Below are 25,297 nucleotides of genomic sequence, written 5' to 3' on the forward strand. Positions count from 1 at the left end.
TGGACAGCGCAGGAAGCAAAAAACACTTACCAATGGGAGCTGCACCTTCAATATCAACACAGGCTGCTGCGCTCCGGTCAACACAAACCACTCCCTGCACTGTCTGTAGTGCCAGCGGCACCAGGAATCAGCTGATTGGCGGGGATCCTGAATGGCAGACCCCCGCTGATAATCTATTGATGACCAGTCCTTAGGATAAAGTGAGAAAACCCCTTTGACTTCACGGATACCAACCAAGCGCTGTAATGTCACAAAATGTCCATTTGGCCTACAGTATGTATGTCTGCAAACTTACATCAAGTTCTCTGATTTTAATTATCGTATTAGAAGTAGATGTTTTGTGCGTGTAGTTAATGAGAACTGCTTTTAATTATCATATTAGAAGAAAGTTTTTGCACTTGAATGGCTTGGGATCTGTCCTTGAAACTTCAGCCCATTTTCCATACTGTAATAGATTAACAAGGAGAAAAATACCCAGAATTCCTGTGTATTGTCATTAATACAAAACAGATCTGGTGTCCCCAAATTATACTTGTCTTCATGGAATACTAGAGGGGTTTATTTGGTTCTTTAAATCGAGATTCAGATCAGCACTGAGAGTCATGTGAAACCTGTACCGTGAAATCACTGCGCCCATTATCCCTGTACCGTGACATCACTGCGCCCATTAGCCCAGTATCGTGACATCACTGCGCCCATTAGCCCTGTACCGTGACATCACTGCGCCCATTAGCCCTGTACCGTGACATCACTGCGCCCATTAGCCCTGTACCGTGACATCACTGCGCCCATTATCCCTGTACCGTGACATCACTGCGCCCATTATCCCTGTACCGTGACATCACTGCGTCCATCAGCCCAGTACCGTGACATCACTGCGCCCATCAGCCCTGTAGCGTGACATCACTGCGCCCATCAGCCCTGTAGCGTGACATCACTGCGCCCATCATCCCTGTAGCGTGACATCACTGCGCCCATCATCCCTGTAGCGTGACATCACTGCGCCCATCATCCCTGTAGCGTGACATCACTGCGCCCATCATCCCTGTAGCGTGACATCACTGCGCCCATCATCCCTGTAGCGTGACATCACTGCGCCCATCATCCCTGTAGCGTGACATCACTGCGCCCATCATCCCTGTAGCGTGACATCACTGCGCCCATCATCCCTGTAGCGTGACATCACTGCGCCCATCATCCCTGTAGCGTGACATCACTGCGCCCATCATCCCTGTAGCGTGACATCACTGCGCCCATCATCCCTGTAGCGTGACATCACTGCGCCCATCATCCCTGTAGCGTGACATCACTGCGCCAATCATCCCTGTAGCGTGACATCACTGCGCCCATCATCCCTGTAGCGTGACATCACTGCGCCCATCATCCCTATAGCGTGACATCACTGCGCCCATCATCCCTGTACCGTGACATCACTGCCCCCATCATCCCTGTACCGTGACATCACTGCCCCCATCATCCCTGTACCGTGACATCACTGCGCCCATCATCCCTGTACCGTGACATCACTGCGCCCATCATCCCTGTACCGTGACATCACTGCGCCCATTACTCCTCTGTCTATTATGCCTTGTACCGTGACATTACTGTATCCACTATCCCTGTACACTTTGTGTGCCTGTGCATTACAAAATACTCGTACAGGCTGGAAGCCAAAAAATTCATATGCTTTTCATGTTCTAAACGGACTTCCTGCTGATTTTGGTCGCCGTAGAGTTGAGATCCATTCAAAATTTTGCAATGGGGCCTCATAATTACTTGTTCTGCTCTGCACAGAGTTTTGAAATGTTCCAGTGCTGCAGGCCTGAGAGTGCAGAGACAATAGCTTTACAGTAACAATAACATTCACAATGGTGATGTACACAGGCAGATCAGATATCAAAGGGCAGCGATTTCCAGAAAGCTGGTACATGAATGGTGCTTACCTCCCGTTGTGACACGCTGGGGGAATCTTATCTGTGTGTGTCATTTGTTTATGGGATGCACCAACCTGTAACCACATGCTGACAGATGCCATGCTCTACCCTGACTGCAGACATCACCTCATTGCCCACCCATCACACTCTGGTTTTGCGCTGTAAAGTCCCATTTAGACGGGACAACAGTTGTCTAAACGACTGCACGGGCACTGACGTCACGGCTAGGTTGTTAGAGCTCGTGCAGAGCGTTTAAACAGGCAGATTATTGCTGGCTTCTCGCTTAGCGCTTTTATGTGAAGTGCTGAGCGGAGAGCGTTTACTCTCAGCGAGAAGTCGGCGATCCAGCGATTATTTTCATGCTGGTTGAAAGTGAGCGACTAACGAAGTGTAAACAAATAGCGCACGATGGCTGTGCATGTAGACACGACGATTATCACACAAATTTGTTCTTTTGAACTACTATTGCGCGATAATCATGGAAATAGCGCCATAACGTTAAAGTAATACCTGAATGGCTTCTGTGCTTTTCCGGACATCAAAAATCCTCAGCCTCTTGTCCTGCGAGCAAGAAAACAGCAAATGATCAGATGTGGAAACGTAGAAACCTCACGTATACCCTGTTTCCCTGAAAATAAGACATCCCCTGAAAATAAGACACAGCATGACTTTCCAGAATTTTTGAGGATGCAAAATGATTTTTCAGGCTTTTTGAGGATGCTTGAAATATAAGCCCCACTCCAGAATTAAGCCCTGCTAACAGTTCATTAAAAAAGTCAATTTAAATAGTGTCCAGGCAGCTATACATGTAAAAAAGTTAAACCTTTTTGAACAAAAATTAATATAAGACACTGTCTTATTTTCGGGGAAACATGGTATGTACAGTAATAGTACACAATGACAAATGTTCCCATCTCCTCCATGCTGGCGTCATGACTGGCCGGCATGATCACATGATAAAATGTGACATCACAGCATACAGGAAGTTGTAGGACGGACGGATGATTTTCCATTACAGATGCAAACTTTTTCCTAAAAATTGTAGCACCGCTTACGAATTGTGCGCCCGCTGGGTGGATCTTCATCGAAAATGACATTGCACACTAACAACAGACTGGTAGACAGGAAAATCAGGGACACAGACTCTCTCCTGTCTTCGTTGGCAGCCATTTTGTCTCATATTTTGAGTTGGTTTCCATTGACTTTTATGTATCTGAGTGTCATTAAATGTGAGGTATGAGGGTTAAAAATCGGGAAGACCATTGGTAATAACCCTGTATTTACAGTTCCCACTCAGCATGTAAATTAGTGCAGAGCGGCCCGATGAACGCACCGATGGGCTGACCGGACCGCCTCTGCAGGCCTGCGTACCTTTATGCCGCCCCCCTCTGCTACTGTGATGTGAGCTGGCACAGAAAGTGTTAATACCTTATTTTTTAAGGTATGCTTTATAAATGTGCATTATATCATTTTATTATTAATAATGTTTATATATATTTAATTAGATTCTATGAATAAACTTTACATACATGCTGAATGTTCACAACAGGAAGCAACTTCTCACAAGAATTGTGAAGATGTTTATGCAAGGCAGCCGTTTCAGTATACCGAGAGCGCCACCTACAGGAGACCGGCAGAAAGTACCAATCTAAAGCTATAAATTTAAAGAGCAGTTGCACCTATTGGTCGGCAGAATGTAACACAGTTGCAATGTAGAATCTGAGCCTCATGTCAGAGATCCAAACTTAACTGAAAAGGTGGAATTATCCGATAAAGTCTTAAAGACGATACTAAGATCATAATACAATAGCGAGGTCTGTGATCTTGGAGTATCGATGAAGAACGAAGGCTCTATATAGAGCGATCAAAACCCTTTGGCACTACTGAGATTTCTCTGAATGCATGAATCAGACACAATGGGGGACATTTGTAAAGACTTACGCCAGTTTGTGGCATAAGAAAAAAAGTCAGAAAAGTTGGTGCTAAACTTTTGTGACTTTTGCCCCTCCACACCACCTTCCCCAAAGGTGTCATGGCTCAATGGGAGGGGGCATGGCTGTCCTAAAATGATACATTTATGTGTAATCTATGCCAGTAACTAGCATAAAATATCGGATCTGGAATACATTTCCACGTAGGTGCATGGAGGAGCTGAGATGCACCTAATATATGAAGCGGCGTTAGCCTGTTAATATATTAGGCGCATTGTGCATCAGCAGAAATAATGTTAATCCTGGCATTTTCCCCAATATTTTACGCACACGACGTTTCACATTAATACTAACTGTATACTGAATCTACATTAATAACACACTATGCAGTAAGCTCCTTCTAGCAGTGGTTGATCGATACGGGTTCCTTGCTGGGGAAACCTACCGATCTGCTGACATCAGGCCTGCTGTCATTATGGACAGAGCCAGAAGCAGACAGCTCTGTCCGTCGTGTAGTGGCCCGGGTTGGTAATGCAGGTGCAGCTCCCGTTGAATTCAATCCAATACCAACGCAGTCTGCTGCACCACACACAGAGCTGTCTGCTTCTGGCTCTGTTAGAAATGACCACTAGCCCAGCATCAGCTGATCGGCGGGGACCCTCAGCAGTGGACTTCCCCCGATTAACTATAGATGACCTATTCTGAGGATAGGTCATCCATAGAAAAGTCTAGGACAAGTATATTCTGAAATTAATCCCCACTGATCTTTGGACCTAAATATGATATGAAGATGAAGATTCAGTTCAATTTAATGATCTATGTGGAAAATGTAAATGCTGTGATTGGACCAAACCAATTCTGTAGACGAAGTCCCAAGCAATCATTCTGATAAGGAAAAAGATTACAGCGGAGAAACCCTACGCAGGCCAAGTCCCTTTAATACAGGCTAATATTCGGGAGCAAATGTTCATTCATACATTCATTCACCCAATCATTGCCATTCGTGAAGATGCCAGCGATCAGCTGACTAATGAGTAAAACGCTTGGTTCTCAGCCGATTGCATATGTTACGCAGCACAAGAAATCACTGACGTTGGCGGCACATCTCCCCGTGTAAACAAGGGATGCACTGCTGATGATGATGAAAGCGTATGGGGGACGAATGATCATTTTAATTGTCACCTGCCCCCCTTTGTAGTCTGCACTGGCCTGTGTGAAGGCCCTTTAAACAACCCGCAATACCTTTGCTCGTCGCTGATATGGCTGAAATATATAAAATTAACCTAAGGCTGGGTTCACACAGGACGTATTTGCAAAAATCTTCTCCACACGCTGCGGCCATACCGTGCGGAAACGGCCATCCGGAGCGGAAATTAAAGGCGCAGCATGTTAGTTCTTTTTTTTCCGCAGCGGCCTCTCTCCTCTCTATGGGGAGCTGCGGTTTCCAGCGAAATTCTTGCAGAATTTCGGTGCGGCCAATCACGAGAGTTCTGCTGGAAAGCCGTCCGATGTGAACCCAGCCTAAAAGTCATTAATGAGCCTAAGGCGAGGGCCGCACAGACTTTACGTGCCAAGATTTTTCTGATTTTAACCATCGAGCTACAGCTGCTGTCATAAAGGATCACTGGGGCACATTGACTGATAACAGTGTATACTTTTTTTGCATTGCAGTAGGAAATGTATGGATTTACGTTTGCGCAAGTTTCACACATACATTTTGCTGTCACCAAAGACCCACAATTCCCAGATCTTCCTGTATTGCATTCCAGTATGATCAAAGCATATTAAAGTGTATATTGCGCCCGAGATTTAAAACCGTAAAAACATATGCATAAAACGCATGTGTTTATTATATGGTTTTTCATGTATGTTTTTTTTGCATGCGTGAAGCTTACATGCCAATGCATAACTTTACACCACCTATTGGTGGGTTTACTTTCCACCAGCATTGGCGCACATTGTCACATTTAAGCTACAACCCCTTTGCCGCTAAACCAAGCTCCTTATTGAGCGAAAGTGTCTAAAACACATAATAAATGTGATACAAGCCATGTACACCTTCAGCCAGAATTCTGTCATTTTTTTAGCTTAGTGAATCTCCCCCATTGAGTTTCATGCACCTTAGTGCGGCACTCATGTGGACTGCAGCGGTCACTTAATAGTTAAAATATTGCTACTAATAGTCTGTGTAGCCATAAAGTTATATCTCTTACCTTAGAAGATGTCCCAATCAGAACACCATCCTGACTCCAGCAGATACTCTGGACTTGGTCACCATGATCATTCAGAGCTGCACGGAGATGAAAGAAAAGTTAAGAATTGGGAGATGCATCTATTCTAGAGGTCACATAAAACAAACTGTTACAAAGCATCAAAAAGTTGTAAACTGATGGACAACACTAACAGGAGCATATGGAAGTATTTAAGAATCATAGAATGGTAGAGTTGGAAGGGACCTCCAGGGTCATCGGGTCCGACCCCCTGCTCAGTGCAGGATTCATTAAATCATCCCAGACAGATAGTTGTCCAGCCTTTGTTTGAAGACTTCCATTGAAGGAGAACTCACCACCTCCTGTGGTAACCTGTTCCACTCACTGATCACCCTCACTGTCAGAAAGTGTTTTCTAATATCTAATCTGTGTCTCCTCCCTTTCAGTTTCATCCCATTGCTTCTAGTCTTTCCTTGTGCAAATGACAATAGGGCTGATCCCTCTGCACTGTGACAGCCCTTCAGATATTTGTAGACAGCTATTAAGTCTCCTCTCAGCCTTCTTTTTTGCAAGCTAGACATTCCCAGATCCTTTAACCGTTCTTCATAGGACCTGATTTGCAGACCACTCACCATCTTGGTAACTCTGCTCTGAACTTGCTCCAGTTCGTCTATGTCTTTTTTAAAGTGGGGTGCCCAGAACTGGACACAGTATTCCAGATGAGGTCTGACTAAGGAAGAGTAGAGGGGGATAACTACCTCACGTGAGCTAGACTCTATGCTTCTCTTAATACATCCCAGAATTGTGTTTGCCTTTTTGGCTGCTGCATCACAATGTTGACTCATGTTCAGTCTATGATCTATTATTAGTCTACCCAAGTCTTTTTCACATGTGCTGCTGCTTAGCTCAATTCCTCCAATTCTGTATGCGCTTCCTTCATTTTTCTTGCCCAGATGTAGGACTTTGCATTTCTCCTTGGTAAATACCATTCTGTTAGTCGCCGCCCACTGTTCAAGCTTTTCTAGATCTTTTTGAATACTCTCTCTTCCCTAGTGTTAGCTATCCCTCCTAGCTTCGTGTCGTCGGCCAATTTGATCAGTTTTCCATCAATTCCCTCCTCCAGATCATTTATAATCTGCATCAGGAAACCCACGTGCAGATCCGTGGCAAACTGAAGGGCAAATCCACAGCAGAAACCCATGGTTCATCCACCGATTACGGGGTGGAAAAATTCTAAGCAGATTGAGTAGTGTGAGCACAGCCTTATAGTAATTTTGTTTGAACCCTCCATGGTACACCAGGGCTTCTACGTTTTTCTACTTTGGCCTCACTAGCCGAACCGTGGTAACATTAGGACGTCACCCATATTACTTCAACAGCCATAATGACATGGAAATATAGGACAACTCTTAAGTTTGTAACACACCTTACAGATGTGGGCATGTTGAGGACACTGGACGACCTAAAACAAGGCACTTCTACTGCAATCGAGTCGATAGCAGAAGATATTGTGGGATGCACCTGGGCAGAACTGGACTACCAACTTGGCATCTGCCATGTGACCAACGGCGCCCACATCCAATATCTGTAAAAACTTTAAGTTTTTCTATCTTTTCATGTAATTTTGGCTGTTGCAGGTCACTTCATGTATGAAGACATCGGCTTGACTTATGCACCATTACTTTTGAACTACCCTGTAGACCCATGCAGGCTGAGGTTTTCCCTCCTAAGGAACATACTGTATATACCGCAGTGCGGCAATAGCTTCCAGCAGCATCAAGCTAAGCTCAGCGCACAAAAAGAGTAAGAAATTACAGGTACTAGCTCAGCTGTGTGGGAGGAACGTGGGGGGAAAGTAGCTGCTCAGGCAGTGCATGACGTGGCTGAAGGTTTGCGGCAGGAGAAATTGGCAGAACATTCTGCAAGAGACCTGGCAAACCATTCTACTAGCTTGCCCTGCTCTCTGTCACTGTGCCGCCAATTAAAAAGTGGACCTATACACTACCAATGTCTCAGGGTTAGATAGGATGGTAATGAGGCTTAAAGGGAACCTGCCACCAAGATCACACTGCCCGAACTATTGTACCCTTGACAGGTATGCCCACTGCCCCATGTAAGTGTCATTCTGAAATGCTTTGGCATTTCAGAATAAACATACTTTAAAGTAGGACTAGGAATGGAGCGCTCGAGTCATGGAGGTGGGCCACGCAGGCTTCTCCCCACCAGCAGCATGTTGACTGACAGCTTTCTCCCTGCTGGTGCATAGGGAGAAAGCTGTCAGTCTACATGCTGCAGGTGGGAAGGAACCAGCGGAGCCCACCTCCGCGACTTGAGAGCTCTGTTCGGAGTTAAACGTTTTCTGAAACACCACAATATTTCAGAACAATGCTTACATGGGAGCACCGTGCGTTCCTGTCCCAGGTTCATGCTGCCCGTGGTTTGGGCATATTGGACACCACAGTCTGATGTCATCCGTAGACTTTAGAAGGACTCAAACCAAAAAAAGAAAAGACTATCAAACTTATTGGGAGCCGGTACAAGTGCAGGGTCCGTAGCCCCTCCAAAGAACACATCTTATTAGAAACAGGTAACGCCAATGATCTAAAGGGCAACACCAGGGTCATACATTGACATTGATCACACTATAGTTACAATATACATAAGGACTACTTCATTCCCATCTGTCTGTACAAAGAGGGGCTTACATTCTAGCTTTCCAGCAAAATAAATAGTCGTACATACTTGGACCAGGTTTACAGGAAACTAGTCAGCCAACCAGTACATTTCAAGAATGTGAGAGGAAGCCCAAGCACCTGGAGAAACGGCGCAAATTCTCAGAAAAAAAATATTAGCTTCCAAGTGAAATCAAACCCCAACCACTATTAGTAAGTAGCGAGGTCCTGCTAATGCAGACTTCTGTAACATAAAGTAAGGGAGCTCTAGGGAGGACCATTTTCCAAGACAGCAAACTGTAAAAATCATACAAAGGGCCCCCCTATTCCCCGCAAGAAACAGCGCTACTCCTGTCCATGGACTGGGCTGTAACTGCAGCTCAGCCCCATACAAGTAACAATGGGCAAACTGTTTCCATCACTTTCTGTGGCCTTCAATGAAGATGCACAGTGCTCTTCTCCCTAAGGTTTAGTGGAGGGCGCCAGATCCTCATTCAGCCAATCAGTACGGTCCCAGTGGTGGGCTCCACTTATGTCAGACATCTTGGGTCTCCTGTTAGTACCCAAGTGTTCTTGCTACACAAAAATACTTGTTTAGTTACCAGTTTGACCTTTTCAGGATCAGAGTTTTTTCTTTTTAGTTGCATTTTTTTTCTTCCCTTCTGTGATTTTTTACTTTTATGGGTTTGTTTTTAGAGTGACAAATTGTATTTTTTAATGGCCGCAGTTTCTATTGCTACCACTTTAAGGGGACTTACAACTTCTTAATCACATTTTATTTAATTTTTTTCTTGGTATTGTGCGTTTTTCTGACTGCATTTACCGTGTGGGATCAATAACTCATTATTTCAACAGACGTGGTGAAACCAAATAGGTTTTTATTCATTTTGTATATTAATATTGGGAAAAGGGTTTTTTAAATAATTATTTTTTATTTTTGTAGTAGTTAAAAAACAACCAACCAACCTTTATTTCACTTATTTTTATCTTTTCGTACAGTCCCTAGGAAGACTTAGGGTGAATGCCCATCGACGCATTTCTACCACGTTTCCCCGCAGCGGAAATTCGCACGTGAATTCCGCAGCTATTAGGTTCTATTGAACCGAATAGCTTTCTGCCTGCCAACGCTCACATGCGGAATTCTACAGCGGATTCCCGCAAGCGGGAAAATAAACGTGGTATGTTCTATTTTCCGCGGAAGGTCTCCATTAACCCCTTAAGGACATGGCCTATTTTGGGCTTAAGGACGCAAGAATTTTTCTTCTCCATTTATCAAAAGGCACAATTTTTTTATTTTTCCGTCGACGAGGCCGTATAAGGGCTTGCTTTTTGCGTGGCGAACTGTAGTTTTTGATGATGACATTTTTGGGTACATAGACTATATTGTAAAACTTTTATTATTTTTTATGATAGCAGGGAGAGAAAACGCATCAATTCTGCCATAGATTTTTTTTTTTTTTACATCGTTTATCATGCAGCATAAATGGCACAATATATTTTTCTGCAGGTCGGTACGATTACAACGATACCAAAATTCTTACTTTTTTTTAGGTTTTTCCACTTTTCTGCAATAAAAACCCTTTTTTTGTAAATCTTTTTTTTTTTCTAAATCGCTACATTGAAAGTCCTGTAACTTTTTAATTTTTCTATGTACGGAGCTCTGTGAGGGCTTATTTTTTGCGAGACAAGCTGTAGTTTTTATTGGTACTATTTTGGGGTACATACGGCTTTTTTGATCACTTTTATTGCGTTTTTAGTGAGGCAAAATGCTAAAAATTAGCATTTTGCCTCAGTTTTTTTTACGCTTTTTTCAGTGCACAGTCAAAAGCATGTGCAGCTTATTGTACCCGTCGTTACGGAGGCGACAATACCAAATATGTTGGGTTTTAAATTTTTTTTTATGCTAATCTGAGAGAAAGCATAAAAAAAAAAAGGGTTTTTTTAAACTTTTTTTTAAATTCATTTTTTATCTTTTTTTTTTTTTTTTTTACTTTTGTGTCCCTTTGGGGGACTTTCACCACATCCCTGATGATCGCTGTGATAAGGCATGCCTTATCGCTTATACAGCGATCTCAGGCACTGACAACACAGGACGCCAATGTCTGGCGTCCTGTTGCCATGGCGACAGGCCGGGCTCTCGCAATAACATCGCAAGAGCCGGCCGAAGACACAGAGGGAGCGCGCTCCCTTTGTGAACTCTTTCCCTACCGCGATCTACTTAGTTTGCGTCAGGGAAGGGGTTAACAGCGGGACACAGGCTATGACTGACAGCCGGCTCCCGCTGCGGGATAGCGCGGGATCATATGTGATCCCACGCTATCCCCAGGACGTAAGTTTACGCCCTGTTGCGGGAAGTACCCCGCTCCCAGGATGTAAACTTACGCCCTGGAGCGGGAAGGGGTTAATATAGCATTAATGGAGACGGCAGAAATCCGCGTGGAATTCTGCAATCACTGGCGGGCAGTTTTTTGTTTTTAACTGCGGTACTCCCGTGGCGTAAATCCGCAGGCGTATCCCGCAACGCTTGTGGGCATGAGCCCTTAAACTAGCGATCGTTTGGTCACTTATATAATGCAATACTTCAGTATACGATATTTCCGCAGATATTTTATTAAGCAGCACCACATACATGGTTTAAAAAGCAGAACTAGATGGCAGCCCTGGGGGCATGCTGCCATGTCACCAAAACAGCACATCAGTCTGCTGGGCCATTTAAATACCACTAATAGAATTGACCGCATTTAAGTGGTTAACCATGATGATTAACAAGCCTACCCCATACTGACCTTGTGCACATCCAATGTTTATTTACATCAAATTATGTAAAAGGGTTAAAAGGAGTTGTCTACCTTTGAACTACTAATTAGTAGGGTCCACTGATTTGCTTTTTGTTGGGCATCTATATCAGTGTACAGAACTAGACGCTGACAGCCCTGTACAGAGTGTAGTGGCCCAAGCTGATATTGCAGGCAATGTTGCCATTGAATTCAATGGGAGTGGTCCACCACCGAGGACCACAGCGGATCAACTACTGATGACCTATCCTGAGGATAAAGGCCCATTTACACTAAAAGATAAATCGCTCAAAAATTGCTCAAACGACAGTTTGAGTGACAATTCTGAGCGATCATCTTTGCATAACTCTGAGTAGCTAATTAGCTACTTAAGAGTTAATGCAGGCGGAGCGGGATACCGCCGTGATAGCTCCGAGAACAAAGCAGCTGTTTTGTATATGCAAACAGCTGCATTATTCTCGGAGTTTTCAGCTGGTATCCCGCTGAGAACTGCCAGCAGGATACAAGCTAAAAGAACACTATCAGCACCGCCCACTGAGAAAATCAGCGTGCAACGCTGATAACGGTTATTGGTGATCTCTAGCTTGCTAGAAATCAGGGGTGAACAAACAGTGCACGATGGCTGCGCGTTTAGATGGCTTTTGAGCAATAATCATTGCCTTAAGTGATCGATAGTTCAAACGCAAACAACCCCTTTAATACCTTTTACCAATTAGAAATATTCATCCGCTCTGACCTGCAAGGGCAGCGTCCCTGGAGAGATCCCAAACTTGTGCGGATTTGCCGGCCGCAGAGACAAGCAGAGCCTCGGCTGAGGGGTGAAACTGCAAGGCTTTCACATGACCACCTTTTGCTGTGAGAGTCGCCTTGGCGTCGCCCACATCGCCAGTATTTGGCACGTGCCACAATTTAACCTACAAAAAAAAACAGAGAAACAACATTTACACCTTGTCTACACTCTTATATGAGGAAGTAGGAAAAAAGGAAACCCAAAGGAATGGAAGCACAAAATGAAGCAAACTAAGTCCTAATGAAATCAATGTGGTGTTTATAGGAGCTGCGTTTCTTCCTGTTTATCTGCTGTTAGGATGAAACAGAAAACGAAACACTGATGTGAACTCAGCCTTAAGTAGCATGTGGGCCATGACAGGCCTCCTTTAGGCCTCATGTCCACTAGAAAAATACAATCCGCGCAGAATCTGCCGCGGATTTCCGCGGCGGGTTCCGAGCGGATTTGCTTTAAATGGTATTTTTTTTGCATGCAGATATCTGCACACATTGCTATCAATGTGATAGCAATGTTGCCGATCCGCGGCAGAATGGCGCATGCCGCGTTTTTTCTCCCGCGCGTGAAAAACGCAATTCTTTTAAAATGCCATCCGCGGGTGCAAAAATCAATTTAATGGACCGCGGATGGCCAATGATTCCCTATGGGCAAAATCCGCTGCGAAATCCGCAATTTTATTTAGCTAGTGGACATGAGCCTTAAAGCAGGAGGCTGTGCCCACCTGAGCCTGCAGTTCTCCTGCAGGTTTTCATCGCCACAGACCACTGCTCCGCTTTCCCGGCCTTCTATGCCAGTTTAGGCCCCAGCTTTGACCTAGTCACAGCACTAGTCTGCGCTGCTGGACCAATCACAGATGCGCCGGAGGAGGGGTGGGAGATAATTCTTCTTTCCCTAAAGCGCTGCGGAATAAGTTGGCACTACAATAAATTATTATTATTCCTCCAACCTATTCCTATCCTCTTCCAGCAGACCCACTATCAGCTTTCTCATTAGCTCCAGCCTCTTCCTGCCTAAGTTTGAGGATGTGTTAGCCAAACAATGGAACCTTCTTGACAAACGCTTTGCCAAATGAAAGCGTTTGGACATTACGTAACCCTTTCTGGAAGACTTAGTGACTTCTTCTCCAGTAGTGGACCCCACAGTGTCCCATTTATCTGAGACCACCACCCTACCTGTGGCGGACGCCTCTTTCTTTCGGAACACAGGTGACAAGAAACTGAAATCCCTAGCAAAAACTTCCTGTAAGGCAGTGGATTTGGCACTTTGCCCTGTTTTTGCCTTTACTTGGTTCAGTAGGGACACTACGCTGCCTCTGTATAGATGGCGACCCCAACCCAAGCCATCCAGGGTGGGGGGACGGCTTTCCCTATTCAGGGAGACCTGGCTGCCTCATGTTTTATATGTCTGGGTTCGGGAGGTCATCTCTTCAGGCTAGCGGATCTCCACTGCAGTTCCAGAATTGCAGTGTCTCTTTCAAAGGCCAACGCTTTGGCTCATGCGATACAGTTTCCTCTCAGTGCGTAATAGTCTCTGTCCCTCATTAGAACAATACAGCGGTTTCTATTCCAGTCTTTGTGGTTCTGAAGAAGAACAGCACTCTCTGACTTGTTTTGGATCTGAAGAGGTTAAATCAATAGGTCAAGTTTCGAAACTTCCGCATGGAGTCGCCGAGATTATGTCTGTGGAACTGGGGGACATTTGGTCCGTAAGGGAGCCACTCCTTCCTATAAGCATGCTGGAACTGTGGGCCATTCTCTTGTCGCTTCAACACTTTGCATCCCAGCTGACAGGTTTACCCATTCAGGTCCAAACCGATGGCAGTTGCGTACATAAATCATTGACGCGGGATTCGCAGCTTGGTGGTCATGACATAGGCAGCAAAAATCATGGCATGGGCCAAGGATCACCGCCCAGTGCTCTCAGCTGTCCACATCCCAGGCGTGGACAATTGGGTAGCTGACTTTTTGAGCAGGAAAACAATTGATCCAGAGGGATTGGGAGTTACATCCCCAAGAGTTCCAAAGTACTTGCCAAAAATGTTCTGATGATTTGATGGCATTAACTGCAAGCTCCCAACCCGTGTGTCCAGGTCTTAGGATGTCCAAGCTCAAGCAGTGGATGACCTTGTAATTGCCTTGGCAGACTTCTGGTTCCTATTAGTCTTCCCTTGATTTCCACCCACCCCACAACTCTGCAAGAGGATCACCTTTCGGTGATTCTCATCGCCCCAGACTGACCTCGTTGCTCATGGTACGCGGATCTTGACGATCTGCTTGTCAACACTCTGTGGCGCCTTCCCCTTTGAGAAGATTTTTTCTTACATGACCACTCTTCCACCTTCGCTTAATGGCATGGCGGTTGAAGCTGCGGTACGGAGAGCCCGTGGTTTGCAGAACCTGTCATATAAAACTATAACGAAGGCTAGAAATCCCTCCTCTGCCAGGATTTACCATTGTATCTAGAAGACATTTATTCTGTGGTGCCAATAGCGCAACTTCCAGCCCATGCGTTTTTCGTTACCCCGCCTTTTGTCCTTTTCACAAGAGGGTCTGGACATGGGATTGGGCCTCAACTCTCTGAAAGGTCAGGTGTTAGCGTTGTCCATTCTTTTTCAACATCCCTTGGTTTCTAAGTTGGCCATTCAGACCTTTCTACAGGGAGTTGCCCACGCTGTGCCTCCATACCGTTTCTCCTGGCTATCGCTGTCTGCCCATTAAAATGAATGGAGAGGCAGGGTGCATGCACTGCTCCATTAATTTCAATGTGGCAGACAGCTAGCCGAGTGTTGTGCTCCGCTATCTGTCTGCGCCATTGAGAGGAATAGAGCTGCGGCGCATGTGCAACCTGGGCTCCATTCCACACTGTCCTATAGAAACAGGAAACTGTAACTTGATCTGTGAAATAAGGGGGACAGGGGTCCCCCATTCTCGGGATCGATGAGGGTTCCAGCAGATTGGTTAAAAACTGGAAAAAAAAAACATCACCGCAACACCCCTTTAAAGTTTTAATTAAGAGGAGCTCTATATAAAACCATCTCTAATATTGTGGGCTCCACTTCAGCATAGATGGAATCATAACGCAGCTAGAATCTTTTGGAAGGCATGTCCATTTTCTTAATCTGTGCCTATATATTACTGCCTAACCATGAGGTTACTACTCACAGACTGGTCAGCAGATCCAGTGGCCAAGAGATTGTCGTCAAATGGTGAAAATGCAAAATCTGTCACTACATCTGCGGGAGAGAGAGAAAATAGTGAGATGCAGATGATGATATTGAAGGGGAGTTTAAAGGGGTGTCCCGGTATACCCATACTGAGAGCCTACACCTAAGATAGGTCTTCGATATCTGATCAGAGGGGATCCGCTGCTCAGGACTCCCACCAATCAGCTGAATGAAGAGGAAGCTGGTGAGCACTGCAGCCCTTCACTGCCTACAGGCACGGTGATATATATTGCCTGATCTAGCAGCTCAGTCCTCCTCAAACAGCTGTTCAATGGGACCCTGACAGTGGGCCTCCACCAATCAGATATTGATGACCTATTCTAATGACAGGTCATCAACATTAGAGTCACCGAACACCCCTTTAAAGGTAACATGCTGAATAAAAAAGCAGACACACAACCCATCACTTAATAAATTTAGGATACGTCAGCAATAAATTATATCACACCCCTAAAATAAAAACATTACATTATAGCTATAAACATGCAACTTGGCAGCCACGTGGTTTATAAATGACGGCAACGTTCTTGCCATCTAGTTCCAAAAACTCTACAGTCTTCCAGGTTTGTTGGTAGAAAATCCACAGCGTTGGAGGGGATGCCGATAAGTCCTTGGCTTTGTGATCTTCATTTGTTTTCCCATCAATGGAAGTTCTATCAGTTGAAAGCCCATTCTTTGTAATTCTTTGTGAGCAAACTAAGGTCTGCTCTTATGTGCGATTCTCATGTTCTGCAGGTCTGAAGACAACATGGTGGAGTCTGCAGCAGATCTCACTACAAAGGTGAGCAGCGATGAGGTTCCCGTTTCTGAAAGGGGTATCGGCCAAAAATATTCACGGTGACCGGGTGCAAACATTAGGTGACAAGTGCCCTCCGTACTCCACTGTGAAGAAATTGGAGTGCAAATTTAAAACTGGCCACTTCAACCAACGATGAAGACCGTTCCAGGAGACCTCCGGTGGTGACCATTCCAGAAACCACAGACACCATCTATGATGATTCTGGAAGACCAGCAAATTTCTGCGATAGCCAGATAGCCAGAGCTCTGAACATTTCCAGAGAAGTTGGTCCATTCACAATCATCTGGACACGAGGAAGATGTCTGCCAAGTGTGTCCCGAAATGTTTGTCAGCAGATCAAAAGTGTGCCTGAGTGCAAGCTTCCCGGGGAATTCTGCAGCGTTTTCGGCAAGATGCTTTCCTGTCTCGACTGCCGATAATGGATGAGATATGAATTTTTATGTATGATCCGGGGTCAAAAGAGCAATTAAAAGAATGGAGACACAGTGGTTCCCCACATCCAGAGAAGTTCAGATTGTAGAAGTTGTCATCAAAGGTGATGGCCTCTGTCTTCAAAGATGAGAAACCGCTTGTGAACGACCTTCCAAAAGGGTTACTATCACAGCTGCGTATTACACAATACCTCTGGATAAACTGAAGGAGGCATTTGAGTCAAAAAGTGTGGAAACTTGACCCAAACTGTTGTGTTCTTGCATGACAATGTATTGTCCTACACAGTGGCCATCTCCCAGAGCAAACTGGTTGATAAGGGTTTCATGGTGCTGGACCATCCTCCTTATTCACCTAATCTGACACCCTCGGACTATCATCGGTTGTCTAATTTGTAGAAGTGCCTCAGGATACCTAAAATTTGCCTCCATTTGTGACACACTTGCAGTGACCGATGCCTGGTTCACCGCCCAACCAAGGGAATTCTATCTGGATGGGTTGAAGACGTTGCAACATCCCAATCAGAAGTGCATTGCTACCCGAGGCAACTAAGTAGAAAAACTTTGAACGTTCAGTGTTCTATGTCAATGTTCTGTGGTCCAAGCCAAGGACTTATCAGCATCCCGAAATATTACAGTAGCAACAAAGTGGATATGATTTGTACAAATCCCATCCACATGCTGAGGATAAATATCTCCACATAAATGGATATACAGTATGGACATTTAATCGGCAGTATGTCAATTGTTTGCGTAAATTTTAGCTGCGGATTTCACCCTTTGAAATGGGTGAAATCCATGGTAAATCCACAATAAAATTCACATGTAAAAATTGGATGTGCAGCTAAATTTGCTGCGAAATCCACAACAGATTTTCCCCATCCCATGTGGATTTACCCTAGGGATCATTAACCCCTTAGCACGCTCGCTCAGTGGGAGCAGTGTAACTCTGCATGCATCCGTCGCCCCCTGGTGGCAGCTGCAGACAGAATCCAATCATTTAAAGGTACTGTATAGTGTTTTAGGAAATTGCATGGCCCAATGAAATGATATTATGAGACCCCCCCCCCTATCTACTACATACCTGAGTGACAATGCAGCCGGGAAAACGTCCTCTTCTCTCCTTGCCCCACTTCTAGAGAGGTAATCCCCAAAACCCCTGAAAATAAATCACATGAGACTGAATTAATCAGCAGCCAAATAATTAACTGAACAAATCTGGATTTGGATTCTAAAGAGCCTTTTACATGTGCAGAAGGTCTGGAATGAAGGTTCGTCCAAACGTTCCTTCCCCTGATGATCTGCCCACGTGAAGGTGTCCCTGCCCAGCCAACCAAAGAGTAGATGCTCATCTGTCAGGGAATCGCATCTTTTAGGGCCCTTTTACACGGGCCAAGAACAGCCATTTAGACAAGAGCTGATCAACAAGATCGGCGATCGTGTAAATAGCCTTTACAGAGGTTGATGCCAACTGTATGGGAAATGAACGATCACTAAAGTGACGCTCCGGTCCTGGAGTAACAAAGATGGCTGAAACATTTACCCGACTACCTGATGCACAATGTACACATCAGAAGCCTAAGGGTATGTTCACACGGCGGAATTCACCGCGGTAAATTCCGTGTGAACTCCACTTCTAAAATCTGTGGGTTTTGGCACGGATCTGCACATATAATTTGCCCTGTTGACGGGTAAAAGCAGCGCGCAGAATTCCAAACCAGAAAATCGCGTTTCCACCAGCATCCCCATCAAGAAGTCACGTTGTGGGCAGCACATCCCCTCTTCACGTGGGGAGGGGTGCTGTTGACACGATTAATTTTTCACAACATAAATAACCCAATCAGTCGACAAACAAGCGTTTACTTGTTAATTGGTTGACTGGTGTCATACGTACATAAACCGATGATCTGGCAAACAAACATTTGGGTGAATGTTCATGCCCGATCCTCATACCATGTAAAAAGGCCTTTATGCACCACCAAAAATCATCTCGTTACCAGCACATCGCTCTGTGTAGACAGTAACGAGATGCTGACAACAACGGGACTGTATGTGTCTAACTACAGTTTGGGTATTTTGTATCACCTGTAAAAGGTTTACAGACTACTTTTTAATAACGCTTGATTGCTTAAAGGGGTTGTCCAGTTGTAAACTATTCATCCATAAGTATTAGATCGGTTGAGGTCTGTTACCTGGGGTCTCTGACTGATTAGCTGTTTGCTGATGCACTCATGCCTTGAGCTGATTTCTGCAGGAAGCAGACAGCTCTGTTTCCACTACAGTGGCCAGGCTTGGTATTACAGGCACAATTGGCAATCACTTCAATGGGAACGCTGCCTGTAATACAATGCCTGGCACTGTAGTAAGAAACAAACCATTGGCTTCCTACAAAAACCAGCTCAGTGCACAAGAGCTCGGTGAACAGCTGATAGGCGGGGGTCCCGGGCATCAGAACCCAGCCGATCTACCATTAACCCTTTCCAATTCATTTTAGGAGTCAGGGATTTCTAGGAGCTTGCAGTTTCTGCCATTATACAACGTCGCCATCTGCTGTTTAAAGTCAGTAACTATGTGCTGGGATGCATCGGAAAGCCGCGAGCCATGAAGTGGCTGGCAGAACACGAAGAATACCCTGTCGGGGCGTCTTTGGGCATCGGAGCTTTAAAGGCTTCAATGATTATGTTGGAAGACGCCTGACAGTGGACCTGAAAGGGTTAATGGTCTATCCTGTTGATAGACCAATCAGGAGTTAATAACTGGACAGCCCCCTTAAAAGGTCCTGGACAAACAAAGATGGTCGCTCAGGTTGTCTGACACGGGCAGCATTGGCCAATCGAAGCAGCGTGTAGCATAGATGCGTACATTGTGTAGTCAGAGAAGGGTGCAGGCATCATTGTTTCAGGACCGCATGGTCGCTGTTAGTAATAATTAACATTTGGGCACATAAGTTACTGCTGACAACTCCCTGTAACAGAGCTGAATGAGGCCAATTTAGGGCTTGTTCACATTGGGGCTTCTTTTTTCAATAACAGCATAAATGGACATGCCGGATCTCGCACATGCCAGGCCGAACGGCACTGACTACAATGGGTTCGGTCCGACCGACATGACACGGCCCGGTATTTTTCCAGACAGACTAGCACTGCTAATACAGGAGGCTCCGACGCGGATGTGAACGAGCCCCAACATGCAAAGACTTTCACCAGTGCTCACTCTTGGCAGAGGATCTCCCAGCGTAAAATCACCTTAACATATAAGAATAAGCAAAGACATTTAGATCTTTAACATATTCCTGTTTCCGGAAAATTTGGGAAGACTTTATATATTACAACATCTAATAGGGAGGTTCACCTACCTGGGCTGTCTGTGTTATACACAATGCGGCTACGTCCACATTTTAGGTTGTCCCCACTGGAAGAAGTCGATGCACCTCCAATGTCAGCAATCCATCCCTGAAGAAGGATGGTAATAGAAAAGCATTAAAGAAAGAGCGGGTACATATGGTGGGCAGATATCACTTGAGCCGCACCCCTCCTATTACCACCTTGGGCCTGCTAAACATTTAGCACTGCACCCTTAAATCCTACTAGTATCTAGGTTCGGGTTATTGAAGAGGCAAATGGAGTCATTGCCTTGAACCGTCACAGCCCGATCCCTGTCCAAGCATGAATCCATGTGGAGAGTCTGGATGTGGCTGGTTTGGGCCTCCAGAGCCATTTATAACAAAGACCCCGCTGAGACTTACAGGGAGCCTGTCACCAACTATAAGCAGTATAAACTAATTATGGGGCTTATATGTTAGTTGATGTGGAGTCCCGGAGCTTTTTTCATACTCACCCGGTCCCCCATTTCTGCAGTGTCCCCTAGCAAGGTTGGTGCGCACATGAAGCGTGACTTCTCAGAAGGCTGTGCACGCACTACTATTCATCTCTATGGGAGTGCAGGCACAGCCTTCTGAAAGAGTTGATGACAAGTTCCCTTTAAGTCCATTTATATGGGTGGATAATCAGTGATCAACAACGAGCATGTCGGTCAGCACTCGTTCCCCTCTTGGTATATGGGCAGATTATCTGCACTATGGGAAGGACCCATCGTTAACACCATCATTAGTCCCCATACAGTTGGTACTGATCGGCTGTGCATCCCCCTGTTCACATGGGTGAGATGGCCAGGAAGCATTTTTATGCTCGCTTAAACAACACATTTGCTCATTCATCAGCTGATCGGTCAACGCACAGCCTGAGTGTCAGGGAAATGAGCCTTTGAGGGAATGATCGGGCCCGTTAAATGGCCCGTGTAATAGGACTTCTTTCTGATGGCACGTAGCACGCTCCAGTGGCTTAGTAAGGGCTCCCACACACTAACGAGGGCGATATCGGGCGGTGATTCATGGCTCAATATCACCCTTGCAATCCTTCTGAGAACCACTGGATGTGAGGAGTTTTCACATGGAAGCAGCCTTGCATCCCTAGGGGATTCCCTTCATCTCCACCGTGGCTTTCACAGCCGCAGCAGGAGATCGCGAATGTTTTCACACTGTTGCTGCCGGCCCCATTAAAAACATGTAAACCCCTGGATGTGACAGCCTCGCATCCCTGCAGGGCTGAAGGAATCCCCCGCTGCAGCTGGCACAGTCGTAGCAGAGGATCGCGATGTTCTCCTATTGTTGCCGCCAGCTCCATCGAAAACAATAGGCGATATCGCAAAAAGAAAGGACATGCTGTGATTTTATTTTTATTTTTTTACCCAGCATCACTAGGGTGAAAACATCGCAAATGGGAATGAAACCATTGAAAAGCATTGCCTTCATAACCATGCATTTTCACTCGCATCGCAAGAAAGTTGCGCGATTATCCCACCAGTGTGAAGGCTCCCTAAATCTAGGGCTGCTTTCACACCTGCGTTAGGCCTCAGCTCAGGGTTTCCGTCTCTCTGGTTTATTTTTGGAAGAGAGGAACTGAAATAAAAATGGGGGAAGGGGGAGGGGGGGGAAGATCTTCCCCCCCTTCCCCATTGATTTCAATGAGGTTTCAAAAAAAACGGAAAGGGTTCAGTTTGCTTCCATTCTGTTTTTTGAATGAAAAATAGCGTAGTCTGCAGAATTATTTTTCTGTCCAAAAAAGTAGCAACCTGTCGGACTGGAAACCTTTCTGTTTTTTGAAACCCCATTAAAATAGGTGAAAAAAAACATCTTTTCTCTGATTTATTTCAGTTTCTCCTCTCCACAAACGGAGTAGAGAGACGGAAACCCTGACCTGACCCTAACGCAGCCTAGCCGTACACATCTGTCCCCGCAGCCTGCGCTCCTCACACAACCGCCATGGATGACACAACACGCTTATGTATGTTTTCCGTTGACTCACAAAGACCCCCGACCGACCACAAAGTACACAGAGGCAATGGGAATGATCGTATAACAAGGCCGTCCCGTAATGCCGGGCAGTGATCTACATCACAAGGGCGTATAAACAACCCTTTCCCTGAGCCATTACCACACTGGAGTACACGGAGCCTGTATGGCTCCATATAGCTTTTACACTGAATAGACACTTTATTAGAGACCCCCATCTAGTGACACATTGGACCTCCTTTGTCTTCCAGAGCCGCAGCAATTCATGGCGGTATAGATTCCACTAGGCATAGAAATCCTTCTGCATCCGGAAAACGTTAGGCCGGCTGCACACCAACCAGTAGTCGTACTCCGCATGCGGGAGCCCACCGTGGAGTCCGACTCTGACGACGGCCGGTTAACCCCATCTACCTGTCATATGTGTTCTGCGGATGATCGCAGACGCTCGCCGCCGGTCATGCGCAGTACACATTTTTCTTTTTAAATATTTGGTTTGCCCGCACTGTTGCTAGGCAATGAAGCGGGTACCTGCAGCCTATCCTCAATGCCAATGGCGGATGGGCTGCACGTCAGACGGCTTCCATTGACTTCAACGAAGGCAGTCCACACAAAAATAGAACACATGGCCATTTTAAACCCACTAGCGAAAATCACAATTGCTATCCGCTCAGCTGGCGGATATGTGAAAGTTCTGTTTTCAATAGGTGCAGAATACCGCGTATCGTCCGAGTGGGTGACGATTATCGTGTTAAGCCGGCCTTAGCTGGAACACCAGCTTCGTATTTGGCTGCAATGTACTTGACTGCGTACCACCTGTTCATCAGAACAATTCTTGACATCCTCTGACCCTTTTTGTCGACAAGCTGCTCCCCTCCACAGGACCCATCCATAATATGGTATCTGATGAAATGTGAGGCCTATGGGGATCTAGTATAATACCATAGACTTCTACCAGTGCCCTATTACGGTATTCGTCCTCTCCAGCTGTCTGGGCACTCTGATGGCAGCCATATACAACAAGGTTATGTGTTTTGCCCGGGGAAAGTGATTTGCGGTAGAGGAAATGCAGGAGGAAACGAGATTCTTATGACATCCCTTACAAACAAGACACCGGAAATGTCACGATGTGTAGCTGCGGGCACTAATACCGAGCTCTGCCAGTGCTGGTGATGACAGAAGGCATCAGTGCGGGCGACTCAGTGCCAAGCTCCTGTCTTACCGCTCCGCTGACTGGCAGCTACAGCTTTTTACAGCTTTATTGCCCCCATGTTTCCTTTTCACAATTCTACGGCTTTTTTGTGACAGCAGCAAAAACAGCTGGAAGGGATAAAACCAAGGAAGTGAAGGGTTAGTAGAATTACGTAACAGCCCGGCCATGCAAAATACACAGATGGCGAATTCACGTGTAAAACACGAATCACGAAAACACAGTGCAGTGCGAAAATGGCAACGCGGCACATATTGGCACTCCGTTATAAGCGGAGAAACATTAAAGGGCTCTTCATTCAGCTGCGAGATGCCCGGATACCCGTCCTGGAAAACCGCTTCAAGACCACCGTTACACCGCGCCATTTAGTAGCGTTTCTTTCTTGCGGATCAGCTGTGGGATTTAACCCTTGTATTTCAAGAGAAAACTTCCGAAGAAGTAATCTGCAGCATAACTAGGCATGGTGCGGATCTAGAATTCACAGCGTTTTGAAAAAAACCGGCATGGATTCCGTGCGGAAAATATCCGCAGCGTGAGAAGATTTCAAAAATCTCCTGCACAGGGCCCGTCCGGTAAACGCTGCGGAATTCAGTTTACGGCCCGTGTGAAGGCGGCCCAAGACATCTTGTATATGCAAGTGAGAGATGCTCTTTATGGTGGCTTCACACGAGCGCATGCACAATTGCGTGCAATGTATTAGCGTTATGAACGCGTCTTTTTTGCACGTACTGGCGTATTTTAGTGTACTTTTTGCGCATGCTTTTTTTGCGCACGGGACACACCCATGCCCCTAATGAAAGGCTATTTAGCCTTATGAGTTCCAGATGTGTTCTTCTTTCCGCGGTCGCACGGCGCATTGCGCGCACATTTACGCACCCCCCATAGGCTTCTATGGGGACCTTTGCTGTGCAGAGGCGCACAAAAGTAAAGCATGCTGCGTTTTTTATGCGCACGTAGAAAGAGGAAATGTGAGCGAACCTATTGAAATCAATGGGTTGTATTTTCTGCATATTGCGTGCGCAAATACGCCCGTGTGAAACCGCCCTAAAAGGGTCATTCCCTAATGATCGTCTGATAGGCTGTAGATAAACATGAGATGACGACGTCTGATGTCCAACCACTAGGATGACGGCCCCCTACAGAGCAATTGGACCCCTTGAGTACCGCACAGAGGGGTCGCTATATGAATCCCTCTTTATGGGAACACTCGCACGGAAATATGAACTTTTGGGCTGTAGAAAAATCGCACTGTGTGTGTGTGTGTGTGTATATATATATATATATATCATACACACGTTTCATGCGTATCTTTTACGCCCACATTGCATCTATGCGTCATCCGTTTTTCTCATGTACAAAAAAAAAGCAAAAAGTCCAAGTTATATCAGTTTGCGCGTTTTTCTTTTATGCACAAATGCGCACAACTTGTGTGCGCAAAAAGTACAGTAAACCACGCACATGAATGCGCAAATACACATCACCCACTGCGCAAACATGCGACGCAATGGCGCTTACATTCGTGTGACGCCGGCCTTAGGACCCCTTTACATGGCCATATTGGCGTGTGCAATAAACAGAGAATAGAACCCACTTGTACGTATTTTCCTGCACGCAGCATGCTCGATTTTCCTGCGCATTTGCACAACAAAATTCCCTATGATTTCTACGTGGCTGCGCAAATGTGCGCAAAATACCCTAGGAGATGCGTGAAAACCTGCGTCATTGCGCAGGAAATAGAACACAATTGGAACTCATTAGCCATTTCAATGTCGTTTGCCGTTCGCACGCCGTCCGTATACAGTCAGTATAAAATACGCTCTTACTGACGGACGGCCTCCTGGGCACAAGAGCTGACATTCACATCGCTGTCTGCAAGCCGTACCCAGACGACCCCCCCCCCCCAACATGTACCCTATATGGGCATGCCGCGTACAGCCCCTCCACCTTGCAGAAACTATAGC

The 25,297-nt window shown here is 45.7% G+C and overlaps 1 protein-coding gene across 2 annotated transcripts in view; it reads right to left on the minus strand.

Moving 5' to 3' along the window:
- The window catches only part of PAM16 (presequence translocase associated motor 16), a 157,274-nt gene that overhangs the window by 131,703 nt on the left and 274 nt on the right, over nucleotides 1-25,297 (minus strand). For both annotated transcript variants that reach the window (XM_066576491.1, XM_066576489.1), the window contains exons 2-7: nucleotides 20,135-20,231; nucleotides 17,864-17,938; nucleotides 15,491-15,561; nucleotides 12,279-12,456; nucleotides 6,079-6,155; nucleotides 2,445-2,495 (exon numbers count right to left, since the gene is read on the minus strand). In XM_066576491.1, the coding sequence (XP_066432588.1) occupies nucleotides 2,445-2,495; nucleotides 6,079-6,155; nucleotides 12,279-12,456; nucleotides 15,491-15,561; nucleotides 17,864-17,938; nucleotides 20,135-20,231 (549 nt within the window). The remainder of the gene's footprint in view (nucleotides 1-2,444; nucleotides 2,496-6,078; nucleotides 6,156-12,278; nucleotides 12,457-15,490; nucleotides 15,562-17,863; nucleotides 17,939-20,134; nucleotides 20,232-25,297) is intronic.

The sequence above is a fragment of the Eleutherodactylus coqui genome, chromosome 8, assembly GCF_035609145.1.
Source record: "Eleutherodactylus coqui strain aEleCoq1 chromosome 8, aEleCoq1.hap1, whole genome shotgun sequence".
NCBI lineage: Eukaryota > Metazoa > Chordata > Amphibia > Anura > Eleutherodactylidae > Eleutherodactylus > Eleutherodactylus coqui.